The 13,886-nt window shown below is 32.4% G+C and overlaps 2 protein-coding genes and 1 non-coding gene across 3 annotated transcripts; 1 reads left to right on the top strand and 2 right to left on the bottom strand.

Annotated features, from left to right (window-relative positions):
- Window positions 1-2,607: 2,607 nt before the first annotated feature.
- LOC114183335 (polyadenylate-binding protein RBP47B'-like) lies at window positions 2,608-5,697 on the top strand. The gene is made up of 6 exons (XM_028070320.2): window positions 2,608-3,397; window positions 3,525-3,655; window positions 3,835-3,931; window positions 4,873-5,031; window positions 5,120-5,211; window positions 5,465-5,697. Exons 1-6 carry the CDS (start codon window positions 2,693-2,695, stop codon window positions 5,556-5,558), a joined length of 1,278 nt encoding a protein of 425 aa, XP_027926121.1. The 5' UTR covers window positions 2,608-2,692; the 3' UTR covers window positions 5,559-5,697.
- Window positions 5,698-7,065: 1,368 nt separating this feature from the next.
- LOC114183418 (origin of replication complex subunit 1A-like) lies at window positions 7,066-13,169 on the bottom strand. Its single transcript, XM_028070431.2, has 16 exons — window positions 12,259-13,169; window positions 12,026-12,161; window positions 11,692-11,844; window positions 11,454-11,594; window positions 11,216-11,367; window positions 11,037-11,136; window positions 10,813-10,935; window positions 10,559-10,720; window positions 10,409-10,466; window positions 10,068-10,246; window positions 9,840-9,954; window positions 9,041-9,111; window positions 8,506-8,601; window positions 7,906-7,982; window positions 7,683-7,766; window positions 7,066-7,420 (listed from the first exon to the last, which is right to left on the bottom strand). Exons 1-16 carry the CDS (start codon window positions 13,071-13,073, stop codon window positions 7,354-7,356), a joined length of 2,529 nt encoding a protein of 842 aa, XP_027926232.1. The 5' UTR covers window positions 13,074-13,169; the 3' UTR covers window positions 7,066-7,353.
- On the bottom strand, window positions 11,707-11,784 carry LOC114186375 (small nucleolar RNA snoR28). Its single transcript, XR_003605035.1, has one exon. It is a non-coding gene; the product is annotated as a small nucleolar RNA snoR28 (small nucleolar RNA).
- Window positions 13,170-13,886: the final 717 nt, after the last annotated feature.

Genomic DNA, 13,886 nt, shown 5'->3' with positions numbered 1-13,886 from the left:
GCTAAAACTCATTTTAAACCTCATATAAGTAAAAAACATTTTCAATTCAACGTTATAATCTATATTTCCATTAAATTTATCTTAAATCACATGCATTCAACAAAAATCTCAAAATTTCCTAACTCATACATACCCAAATATGAAATTAGGATTTTTTTTTTCATTTGACACCCATAAAGAACAACATCACCAGATCAATTTGAACTGTCAAACAAAACATCAACACACAACCAAACATTTAAACAAAATCATCATGCAAGAAGTAAGGTTTAAATTCCTCACCTTCAAAGATAGCCCAAAACTCTAAGAATCCTAAAGTCGTTTTCGAACTTGTGAGACCTTTATCTTCAACCTAAAAACAACATCAAATTGGGCATTGAAAGAGGCAAAAATTTCAATTTACCCGAATGAAGATTTTGTTCTGTTGGATTTGAAGAGGGCTCCGCGAAGATCACAACCCCAACCTTTGATCACAAAAGGGATGAAATATGAGTGAGAAATTAGATGAAGAGGGAGTTTTGTATAGAAGAATGATTTTTGAAAAAGAAACTTTGTATTCATGATTTTATGATGACTAGTTTAGATTTTTTTTTTAAATAGGAGTTTTATGGTTGTACAATAACTTACTTAAAACAAATGAACAAATTGAAAATATTAATTTAATCCCCAATTTGAATAATTGATTAAGTATAAAAAAAAGATAATGCTAACTAGTGGCACAAGGATACTGATTAAGGAATAATTAATTCACATTGGTTTCATTATTTTTACATTGAAAACTAAAATTATTAAATACATTAATTGAAATAATATAAATACATATGACTGATTTTATAAAGATAAAATTACCCTTTTAAATTTTTGGACAATAAATTTATGATAGAAAACAAAGACTTTGAAATTTGTAAGGTCTTTGTTGAAAAGAAAAAAAACTTTTTGACATTCAAAGAGTCTCTGGTTGAAAACTTCAAATTATTTTTTTTATAAACTATTTAGATATTTAACATTATTTCTTTATTCGTTTTTCCGTTAATTTAAATTTTTTTATGTTTAATTATATTTAATTTTTAACAATATTAAAATATAGTTATTTTATTATTTTTTAACTTTTATTAGTGAACATTAAATAAAATATGAAATACCTATATAACAATAAACATTTTTGTCCTTTAAATAAAATAAAATTACATTAATGATTATTAAGTCATATTTCATTTAATATGACACTTAACTATATATTTTAAATATTTTTATAAAATTCAATATGTATTAATTATCCTTGACTAATATCCTAAAAACACCTATTAGCACACTCTAAAAGAAATTTAAAAGGTTATAGATTATTATCTAAGAAATTTTATTGTTCTCCTTAACTTACATAACACTATGTTAGAATGAAGTTATAACTAAATCAATGAAAAATATAGTTATTTAAATAACAATAATTTATAATTATGATAATTAAAAGCTTTTTCGTTGCATTTCAATTATCATTTATTATTGTAAAAAGAAAATTAGAAATAATTTTGTTCTTCAACTTTTAATTGTTTATTTTTTGTTATGCATTAATAATGAACTTTACATTTCATTAAATAAAAAAAACATCAATGTCTTTCGATTCTTTTAAAAATGCAAAGTTGAATAAAAATAAAAAGTTCTTATTAAAAATATAAGTATAAAATAAAAGTCTCACGATAATATATATATATATATATATATATATATATATATATATATATATATATATATATGAGAAAGTGGAATAACAAATATAAAAAAGTATCTATAAGCAAATATCTATAAACTCTAAGTTTTAAAATTTCAAGTTGAACGTGACATTGCCTTTTAGATTTATTGAGTTTGTTCTTTGAAGAAATCACAATACCTTTTAAATCTCATTTTTTATAACTTCATAAAAATATTTATTTTACTCTAAAAGTATAAATAGATAAAAAAAATTAACCGGTTGTAATCTTTAAATATACAAAAATATAATTAATTATCAAATTTTCAACATAAAATGAAATTCATCATATTGCTTTACACTTATTTAATGATTAAATAGTATTTTGTTGCTAAAGCCAAAAATCTATATCACATACATTTACTCAAAAAGAAAAAAAAAATAGCAGTTATTGTTATTTAACAAAGAAATTGAAGACAACAAAAATTTATTTATTTTATATAAATAATAATATAATACTACATATATAAGAAAGCATGCATGTTAGAAGTGGTGTTTAGTAAATATTTTCTTTTATAACTAGTGTAAACACAGGCGCTATCGCGCCTGTGTGTACACATTTTTTTGAATTATATTAATAATTGATGATGTTGTAATGTTATTAAGTTAATAAATAAAATAAAAGTATATTTATAAAAAATAAAATAAAATGTACGGAGAAAATAAGAGAAAAATAACTGTTGATGAATAGTAAGAGAAAAAAAGAAAAAGGAGATAAGTAAATAATTTTATAAAAACTTATACAAATAACCATTAATTTTTAAAAATTTAATAAATAATTAAATTATATTATAAAGGGTAAAGTTGGAATTATGAAATGTGGACACAAAAGAAGAAATCCCCTTTATATATAGTTATAGATAAGAAAAAAAGAAAATCCAGTAGCAGATCGAGTGAGCGGTGTTCTTCCTTACAGTGGTATCGGCGCGGAGGCAGAGCAGAGGAACGATGGCGGCGGCGGCGGCGGCGTCGCAGGGGTACCACCAACCTTCGACAATCGAGGAAGTGAGAACCCTATGGATTGGGGATTTGCAGTATTGGGTGGACGAGGCTTACCTCAGCCACTGTTTCGCCCACACCGGCGAGGTTCTCTCCATCAAAATCATCCGCAACAAGATGACGGGCCAACCCGAGGGTTACGGTTTCGTCGAGTTTGTTTCCCACGCGGCAGCGGAGCGTGTGCTCCAGACCTACAACGGCATGCAAATGCCCGGCACCGAACAGACCTTCAGGCTCAATTGGGCCTCTTTCGGCATCGGTGAGCGCAGGCCCGACGCGGGCCCAGAACATTCCATCTTCGTGGGCGATCTTGCGCCCGACGTAACCGATTATCTTCTCCAAGAAACCTTCCGGGTCCACTACCACTCCGTTCGCGGCGCCAAGGTCGTCACGGATCCCAACACGGGCCGCTCCAAGGGCTACGGCTTCGTGAAATTCTCCGACGAGAACGAACGCAACCGCGCCATGACCGAGATGAACGGGGTTTATTGCTCCACCAGAGCCATGCGCATTAGCGCCGCCACGCCCAAGAAAACCACCGCTGGTTACGCCGCGCCCGCGCCCGCGCCTGTTCCCAAACCGGTGTACCAGATTCCGGCGTACACTGCGCCGGTTCAAGCTCAACCTCCGGAGTATGATGCTAATAACACTACCGTGAGTTAGTTATGCAAAAGATGGACCAAAGAATAAAAAATATACACACATGCGTGTTTATGTTATGTATGTGCGTGTGATTTTCATTGTCTCGCAATGTTTCACTGACATGACTTCTTTTTTGCAGATTTTTGTTGGTAGTTTGGATCTTAATGTGTCTGAGGAGGAACTGAAGCAAAACTTTCTGCAATTTGGAGAAATTGTTTCTGTTAAAATTCCGCCTGGCAAGGGATGTGGCTTTGTTCAATTTGGGACTAGGTTCTCTTCTATTTCCCTAGTCTTTTGAACATGTTTTAGTTTGAAAAAATCATTGTCATGTTTTTCTTGTGGCATCAATCTTTATTTATTTGTACTTATTTATTGAATATTGATTGTATTGTATTGTATTACACACTGGTTCTTGTGTTTACCTTTCCTATATCTTGTGTCTGCTGCAGGCAATCTGCTGAAGAAGCTATTCAAAAAATGCAGGGAAAGATGATAGACCAACAAGTGGTCAGGATTTCTTGGGGTAGGACCCTAGCTGCTAGACAGGTGATTTTACATTGAGAAATGACCCCTTTCTTGATAATTTTTTATTTATTTAAAGGTTTTCATGCTGTAACCTGGTGCATTTGTGATACATTATGAATTACAATCTGTATAGTCTTTCAAAATATCTAGGTTGTTAATATAGCATCAACTACATGGTTTTGGATTCTCCCGAACATTTGTGAGATCGTGAAGGTGATCTTCAGTGATGTGTGAATGCCTGATGAGAGAGGGATTTTGAGAACTTTTAAATGAACTGGTAGAAAAGAATGAAAAAAAAAGTTATATTGTAGAAATCATGTGCAGAAATTATTACTAAATGGTTAGTTAAAACTGCAAACTGTCATGTAGATCTTATTTGGGAATGTATTTATTTATTGGGAGGATGACAAATTAGTGTTTTATCAAACGTGTTTATCTTTATGTATGTTTTTTAACAATAGCAACCCCCATGAGACAACTATAAGTTTCATTTTAACTTTTACCTAAGCATTTAGTCCTCTTGTGTTGTAAATCTGAATTATCATCCTTGAATGAAAACATTTTTAGTTAGGAACTATAAATGAAGGATGATAGCATCTTTAAGAGCTATATTGTTAAATGAGATTATTTATTAGGAGTTATTCTCACTCTCCTTGAATAACAAGGTTTATCCTTGTTTCTATATATCAAGCATTTACTTTTTTTTTTTGTTTCCTTGCTATATATTTCATAATTTTTATTAAATTTGATTTGATTTTTCAGTTAGTCCAAAATAATGTTCTTCTTAATCATCCCAAGCCACTCTCTTTTTTTAAAAAAAAAAAAATTGTAAATTGAATTCAATATTTTAAAACATATTATCAGCAAATAAAAAACACCTTGTCTCATACTAAAATATAGTTTCTATTTAAAAAATTTATTTATACAAGTTTTAATTATAATGTAATTTATAATTGTTGTAGGAATTACCTGCTGGGTGGGGACAACAGATGGATCCAAGTCAATGGAATGCGTACTATGGGTATGGGCAGGGTTATGAAGCATATGCTTATGGGGCAGCTCAAGATCCTTCATTGTATGCATATGGTGCATATGCTGGCTATGCACAGTATCCCCAACAGGTATTCCATTTAATTTTAAATTTAGTATTCTTTGCATAATGCATTGATTCCTCTGCAGAGAACTATTTTATTGATTGTTTATTTTTAGGTTGAAGGTGCTCCAGACCCAACTGGTATGGCTCCACCTACCATGGAAAGGGACGAACTGTATGATCCCTTGGCAATGCCTGATGTTGACAAGTAATTAATTATTTCTCTTTTATTGTAGAATTCTGATTCTATACTTGACTTTTTTTCGTGTTGTTATCTAATGTGCCTTCAAAATACATATGATATATTTTAAAATATTAAAATCAGTGTTCATTAGTGTGTATTTTGAAAACACTGTAAAGAAGAACAACACAGACAAATCCAATAGAGAATTTCTTCTAATGTATATCACCGTCTTTGCTTCTTGAGTGTTGCTGACCAGATGTTTGATTGTGTTGGGCAGGTTAAATGCTGCATACCTCTCAGTACATGGCAATGCCATTTTAGGGAGATCGCTATGGCAAAAATCCTCTTCCTCATCCTTTGAGCAAACTTAAGATATATTTGTAGTGTCTGTTCAATGTGCATTATATGTCAAAATACTCTGCAACTGCACCCACAAATTTAATCGGCATAGGTTTAACTCTTGTCAATACATACTGAGTTCATCCCAAATGCATTTCTCCCTTAAAATCAGTCTTTCTGGTGTAAATAATGAAAATTTATAATAGTCAGACAAGGAGCATTCCATTAAATCATTAATAATAACCCATACGAAGAATTATAGAATTAAAACCATTTTTTTTCTATCATGGGAACAAAATTGTGTTATTTTCATCTTTTAAAAAGTTTATATATATATATATATATATATATATATATATATGTGTGTGTGTGTGTGTGGTCTTTTTAAAGTTTAAATATGTTTTTTATTTGTTAAAACTGCTTTTTCGTTATTTTTATTATTAAGAACTTTAAAAAATGTATTTGTTTAGAGAAATAAAAACAATATGAAATTAAAATAAAAGAATTAATATATTTGATAATTCAGAGGTACGGAAAATGCACTATTCATGTTCATTTTTCCTCAGCTTGAAAGGAGAAAAACAATAGAAAATTATTCTGGAAAGTTTATTCTATAAAATAATATTAATATTCTGGAATGGTTATTTTGAAAATTTTAATCAATTTCTTATAGTTCAGTGTTTTAAAAATCTAATTCCAAAAAAAGTTTGTTCTGAAAAATTATATATATTTAGGAAGTTCATGTTAAAATTCTGTTCTGAAAATTCTAAAAAACAATATTCTGAAAAAAAAAAATCGAATCAGATAATTCAAAAGTCATCTTTACAATAAGATGATTATTTTAAAAAATATATCTGTAGTGCTGGAAAAAAAGTCATCTGAAACTCATCTAGAATCATAACCCAATCCACTAAGATAAACACAAATTGAACACGAAACCACACACTACTAGCATTGAACACGAAGCCACAAAGACATAATAGCATTGAATACGAAGCCACAGACACATCATAGCATTGAACACGATAAGGCAAAGTGTTTTTTTGTTAAGAAAATAAAATAAATATGATAAATATAAGATTAAGATTAACTAAATATAATTTTACAAGTAATTTGCCTCCAAGATTCACTAAAAATTTGAATACTTAATAATTTTTCACAATTCTACTTATTTTGATTATGCATGATTTAATCATACTCCAACGACGACATTCATTGACATAAAAACCCCTAAAAAACATCAAATAGTATTTCCTTATTATTTTCATGAAATAAAAATAGAATGATTTGTAAACCATAATTTCTTACATTTTTTAACTACAATTCATAAAACTAAAGTAATAGTAGGGGCGGTTGAATCCGTCACCGTCACATGATCTGAATTAAAATTGTAAAAAAACATGTAAAAAACGTCATTAGTAATTCAGCGGAAAGGATTACATTGATTATACAGATACAGTGTTAATTTGCTTCAATTTTAAGATACCAAACCGAACTTTTAATAACAATAAAATAAAATAAATAAACAAATAATTAAACTTATGAGAAAAAAATGCGAATATTTTCATTGAACATCAAATGATCAATTATTTTAAAGTATCAGAATGAAATCCTTAAGTTATGATGAATTTAAAAATAAACTGTGAGCAAAATTTTTATGAAAACGTAACTTTTTCCTAATAACAGGAGGTAAACTCGTGAGTCTGATTAATCTCCCTTAGCACTCGATTGACTCACTAAAGAATAAAGTAGTCTCAACAAATATTGTGACTTCTTGCCCAGGAGTAAAATATGAGAATGTTGAACTATTTTGTAATGCTCATTTTCCTACATCAGATATTTTGAGAGCCAAGGTAGATCTTTGCAGTCTCTCAGCGCAAAGGCCACATCATCACTGCCAAAAGATGAATTAAACTAGTCAAATCAAAGAAATCAACTTATATGTAGTTCTTAAATAAATAGATAAGAAATTTATGTCTAAAAACATCATTTGAAGAGGTTGATTCCTTGATTACTGGACTATGGCTAAACATAGAACTCTGACTCACATCACATGCAAAAGAAAGCAAAATAGTTTTCGGATCAAAACTGCAAGATAATTCTGTCATTTGCTTGAGCAGAATCAGCTGAAGAAATTATGAGCTTTCAAAACTAACCTGGGGAAATTAAGCTGCAATTTCTGCAACTTGTGCTTGGAGCCTGCTTCACATAAAATAATCCTGCATTCACCTAGCTTACAGCTGCATAAAAAGAAAGGAATAAACGCATGTTAGCATGAATCACATACACTTAGTCTGTCTGCAGTTCAATATTGTCTTCGGATATCAATGTCATTTCAAGTAGAATGAAGGGCGCAAGAAAATACTACAGAAGTCTTACCCAACTTGCAGAAGAGTATCGTATCCAGGAAAAACTTCTCCGTTGCTGACACATAGACATGAAACCCTCATTGCCAACTGCATTGCAAGTAAAACAACCCTAAGTGAGGAGACAATACAAATGAACCTTTTATTTCGATTTTCATGGATATAGATTTGGGGAAGGAGATAACATGGCGGAACCATAGCATTGGTGAAAGAATAGAGCAAAAACTTAGACACAGATTCATAAGACTTTGTATGTTCTTTGATAAAAATTGGAGATATTGTAATCATTTACAAACCTTTATCATATGAATTACCAAAGTGAAACTTTATTTTTGATTAGAGATTCTAAGTTCTGTCAGAATGGTTATTGGTTAATCAACACCAATCAAATGAGCTTTCAATAAATCATATTCGTATAAGAAAGCAAATATCAGAATATAAAATCTCCAAGGCCCCTAGATTTCATAACTTGTCAAATATGCATGCAATCAAAATACTAGAGGTAATTTTGTTGAGATGAATACCTGGTGACTGACATTTAAAGGTGAACTAACCAAGTATGGTCAGAATGCAATCGAAAACAAAATAACATGAACAAACTTCCGGAGCTTACCTTTTCAAAAGTGGTTTCCCCCATTCCTGTATTATAAAGCTCGTGTACCATAGCTGTCAGGAAAATTTTGCTCAATCTGGAACAGCTTTTCATCATCTTCAAAAAGAAATAATGAGGTCAGCATTTTTCGGCCAGATGAACAAATGTATAAAAGGTGATTGAGATTGTATTATATAAACAACAGTGCTAACATTGATTTCCTATTATGTCCTATAATAATTGGTCCCATGTATGACAAACTAAAACAACATTCAAATTATTCTATTGATAACTCTAACCCCCGATCATATAAAACAGAATAAGTTATTCGTTCTTGTTATAATCTTCAATTGAAGAAATAGATCAATTTTGCTATTTGTCAAGGTCTGTGTCCAAGTTACACTAGCAACAATGTATCAGATGTCACAGATAGCATGTACGTCCCAAGACTTTCGTTCACTGTCCATGCCCTATGGCATCATCTAACATTCACTAAAATAAAGGTACTTCAATAAGGACCAAGAAATAAAGCAGTACATAGCAAATTTCAACTCACTTGAATATGAGGTGCTTGGAACATTTCTTGAATGGCTGCTTCAACATCTACCATTCCAACAAGTACCTTTCCTAGAGAGCATATGCAAATGAATTAGTGGGCAGCAGCACTTCGACTAAACTCAAAGTAAGGAGTTTATGCACGCGGTTGATGATCATAGTTTAGATTTAATAAAAAGTAATTCAAACACTTCATTATAGAAGACAGAAGATGGAACAATGTCAGAATTGTAAATCAATATCAAGGATACACACCTAGCAACAACACCAATATATTGAATTTAAGTGGTTTTCATAAATTCATGGTAATATCAAGCACCGATATACATGCAATTTCTGGGCAGAGACCAAACATTCAAAACTCTAATTCTATGCTTATAATATAGGATGGAGGGGTTGTTATGTAAAGCATGGAGTGGACAAAACGATTATACAGCCATGATCTAACTAACTAGCCATCATCAACCACTGCATTAGAAGGTCATCAACTATCAATGTAAGATTTATGATGTAAAGTATATGCCTGGACCGAACCAAAAGCAAGCATTTAGGTATATCTCTAACTGTTAATATTTCTCCACCTCCAATTACCATTGCAATTATGCAAATACAATGAAAAGAAATTGACTTAAAATGAGATACTCCTTGAGATTGTAGACAATGCCCAAAAATAACACCGAAGAAAACATACCATTAACACACAATACAAACTTCAATTAACAAAATCTAAAAGGCAGGAAACATTTCGATCGTGATGACAGTAACGATAGGGAAAATTTATATAAGGCATGCTAAAATACCTGTAGTAACAAGATCAGGACTAGAAATTGACTTCTTCATTCGATAATCTGCAATTTCGGCTGCACGTCTGCATATCTCCAAAGCACGACGTGCATCTCCTGAGATAGCTGCAACCTGAATAATCAAACACCATCTTGGATGTTAACCAACAAATATATCACAAAAACAAGTGTCCACTGTTTATGAAAGACCAGAAAAATTCAATCTTCAAAATGTCAGGGACTAACCTTTCTTGAAGCAAATTCTACAGCTTGCTTTTCAAATACATCAATTCCATTTAGGCGACTTGAGATGATTTCTTGAAGCTGGTGAAAATTATATGGGCCAAAGCAAAGCCTCTGAATTCCCATTCTGCTTGATATACGAGGAAGTAATTTCTCTGGAAGATCCATAGTATTTGCTATCCCTGAATTGATTACATTAGTATTGAAGAATAAATTTGTGCAATTCACAAAAGGCATCAAGTTGTTATAATCATTTGGTTTCTTGTTTGCCCACTTTTTAAATTATTTCTGCAAACTAGAAAATAAAAATACAGTAAAAACAATTCAAAACTGCATTGTCTTACCTATGACTATTAGTTTGGAATGTGGCTTAGTAGGCCAGTCAAGAATATTATACAGAACCTGTAAAAAAAGAAATGTCCAGCATAATGTCATTATATATTTTAAAGAATGTACCTAGTGACAAGTTTCCTGCAGTAAGATTTGTAGATTACCGATTGGTTTCTGGTTACTAGAAGATCGAGTTCATCAATAAGCAAAATACATGGTCGATCAGCCTCATCTCTGATTTTCTTTCCTTCTACAAATCTCTCATTCAGCAAGTGGAGAGCCTTTTTCCAGCTGACCCTATGTCCATTCAGTGCCTCGTATATGACCTGAAAGGATATCAAAACTATAACAAAATAACCAAGGAATATGTATGTTATACTATCTAGACAAAAATTATGATATACTTCATGAACTTTACCCGATAAATATTCTCTGGTGATGCCAACTTCAAACCATTAATCTCCACAAATGTGTATGGTTTGATGTTTCCAGCATCAACTTCTGACTTCAAGCTCCTCATCACCGATAGTACACTCATTGTCTGTAGTTACACATGGATAAAAGGAATAAGCAAGAATTGTTTGGCGATACCCAATTGTATAGTAGACTCAAGAAATAAAACAGAAGATCAACCGAGGATACCTTGCCAGTTCCGGGAACTCCATGAATGTAGAGGCAACCTCCCAGACATTGATTGTCAGAAATAGCACCTTTGACGAATGTAGTTATCTCCTCCATTTCTCTAAATAAAATCATTTTTTTATTATTAACTTCACAGATAGATATAAAATATTGATATTCATATTCAAACCTAAACATACTTGTTTCTACAAGGTAAAGATTTAGGTAGTGATGCCAATAACAGTGTAGCCTTTGCTCTCTCAAGATCGGTCTGTTTGTGAGACCTTACGTGCTGTGGAATTCTTTTGGTGCCTATCTTCTGAAGTCCAAAGAACCGTCCCTTGTGAAGATTCTGTGTCATTCACACATTTGTTTTCTTTAGGAAATCACAAATACTAAAAATGAAAAATATGGCAAAATGCACAATAATATCCATACTGCAGCCAAGTGGTGGCCTTTTGATGGCTGAGATAGTCCATCTTTAGTGTTTTCTTCTTCGTATCCAACATCTTCATCTGTATCAGAGTCTGATTCATTGTCAAGGCCCCAGTCTTCATCACTGTCAGTCCCTTCACCATTCTATCATACAAGAATAAACTCATGAATACTCGAACTGTTAAATGGTGAACTTTTTTCTTTAGGGAGAATGATCTTGATACTACTCTGACATGATTACCTCTCTTTCATTGTCAATATCAGCAAGACGTTTGAAACTGTGCCAATTGATATCATACTCGTATTCACATAAGAAAACATCATCTCCCTCATTGCTAGCGTTAGCATATTCTTTAGGGGTCATAACATAGCAATGTCTAAGGACAGACTCCATCTGCGTAAATATGAGAGAACTCGATAAAGTACAGAAATTTTTAAAATAGCCAAGAAAGAATAAAAGAACATGCTAGATTCAACTTATTAAATATTGAGCTCGATAGACAAGAAGTTCAACAAGAAAACCTTCATGTAAATCAACAATTTACTATCAGTATGCAACAGCTCAAACCTGGTACCTCAATGTCCGCAAAGTCATTAGTTCGGTATAGCTCCCTTCTCAGATTATGAGGCTGCCTCCCAACAGAAGTCTCTTCCGGGATTGTATACCAACGCACCCGACACCAATAGTTGCCGTCCACCTCTTTCCATATGCTACTCAAATACCCAATTGGCACAAACCTGGTTAGTATTCAACAAAAGAAAAAAGAAACCAAGTGTGTTTAATTCCACAGCAAAAGACATTGCATACCTTTCAATATGAGCAGCCCACAAATCACTCGAAAGAAGTTTCTCCCTCAGAGTTCTAACCACTTTCTTCCCCACCGGAGGCTTTGGAAGATGAACCTCCTTGCCGGTTCTCCGAGCCTCACAGAACCCACATATCCAATCCCCTTCAGGAACATCCTTCAACGGAGGCCTCAAACATTTCAAATGAAACCCATTCAAACAATCGTCACATTCAATCAGGACATCGTTGTTTGTCAAGAAACACATCCTACACAGCTCAACTTCGGGATCTTCATCATCGGACGAAGCATCTTCTCTCCTCTTGACGTAAACGTCATCCCCCACTTCAAACTCCCCCCCATCAAAAATCACCTTTTTGTAATATTGGCGCCTCGCAGGCAACTTTGAACTCCTTTTTTCATTCTCCAATTTCCCCCTTTTAGCTCTGGTAACCACACCCTTCTGCTCACCCTCCCTTTTCCTCTTTGAGGTCTTCTCCGAGGAAGCCGGCGTCACCGGAGCGAGAGAAGCTTCAATTGAGCTCTTCCTATACTTTTCCTTCGATGCACCATTCTTCATAGCTGATTCTTTAGTGGCGACTTTGACTTCGCCGGAATCATGCCCGACATTATCGTTGATTCTTTGATTTCTCCTTTTGGGAGTTGTGAAGGAGATTTCACAAGGTGGGTTGGGAGATTTGGGAGCATCGAAGAGGAGGGACTTGGCGCGTGCGGATCTGCGCAGATGTAGGGTTTGTGGAGTGCGTGGAGTTAAAGCGGGTGAAGATTTAGCATTGGATTGGGATCGCAATTTGCATTTGGAAGGAGTTGCAGCCATTGAAGAGTGAAAGATTGAGAAAGAAAGAAGCTAGCTAGCTAGGGCTGAAAGAAGAGTGAGCAACAATGGTGGTGGTGCTTGCAACTATCAAAATTGGCGCCAAAAACTTTTCTGCTATTATTTATAGAAAAATTAGGCTTTTACTTTCTGCACCCCATGATTACTAACTGTACCGTACTAACATTAAAAACACTAAAATACCCAAGTAGGATCCTATAAGAAATATAAAGACCTTATACGAAAAGCTAATTCATTTTTTTTAGGTAAGATGTTTTCTTTAAAAGTAGATTTACAAAACCTATTTACTTAAATAAAATAGAATACACATAAAAAAATCTTATTTTATTTTAAAATGTGATCACTCTTACCATGATTTAAGCTATTAATTATAATGAAGCAATTTAAGTAATTTAATACGTAAAGGCAGTGATTCCTTTAATTTATCTGATTAGAAATTTCAAAAATATGTATATGATTGACTGAGTGTGCTTTCAAAAAATAATATTTGATTTTAAGCTTAATAGTATATGTTAGAATTTTCAAATAATTATTTATGGTCAATCAGTTTGTCTCATCCCATTCTCAGAGTCGATGAATCAATTAAAAAAAATTCAAGTTAAAACGGTCGGATTAATTTATTTTATCACTTATTCAAATTAGGAAAACAATAAAATGTGACAAAATTACTATATAGAATAAATACGAATACAATATAATATTCCCTATTATTATATAAACTTTATTATCATTGTTATTAATATGGTAAAAGATATAAAATTAGAATAATTTTTAAGATTTGTTCGTATTCATATT

This window comes from Vigna unguiculata, chromosome 5, assembly GCF_037176805.1.
Source record: "Vigna unguiculata cultivar grain cowpea cultivar isolate G323 ecotype 2 chromosome 5, ASM3717680v1, whole genome shotgun sequence".
Classification (NCBI taxonomy): Eukaryota; Viridiplantae; Streptophyta; class Magnoliopsida; order Fabales; family Fabaceae; genus Vigna; species Vigna unguiculata.
This window is presented reverse-complemented; position numbering and strand designations above follow the sequence as displayed.

Excerpts from the sequence above, each read along its gene's own strand:
- LOC114183418 (XM_028070431.2), bottom strand. The coding sequence starts at position 13,073 with ATGGCTGCAACTCCTTCCAAATGCAAATTGCGATCCCAATCCAATGCT. Across the intron at positions 11,845-12,025 it reads ATGACTTTGCGGACATTGAG|ATGGAGTCTGTCCTTAGACA; the intron begins GTACCAGGTTTG and ends ATATTTACGCAG. Across the intron at positions 11,368-11,453 it reads AAGGCCACCACTTGGCTGCA|AATCTTCACAAGGGACGGTT; the intron begins GTATGGATATTA and ends TGAATGACACAG.
- LOC114183335 (XM_028070320.2), top strand. The coding sequence starts at position 2,693 with ATGGCGGCGGCGGCGGCGGCGTCGCAGGGGTACCACCAACCTTCGACA. Across the intron at positions 3,656-3,834 it reads TTTGTTCAATTTGGGACTAG|GCAATCTGCTGAAGAAGCTA; the intron begins GTTCTCTTCTAT and ends TGTCTGCTGCAG. Across the intron at positions 5,212-5,464 it reads GCAATGCCTGATGTTGACAA|GTTAAATGCTGCATACCTCT; the intron begins GTAATTAATTAT and ends TGTGTTGGGCAG.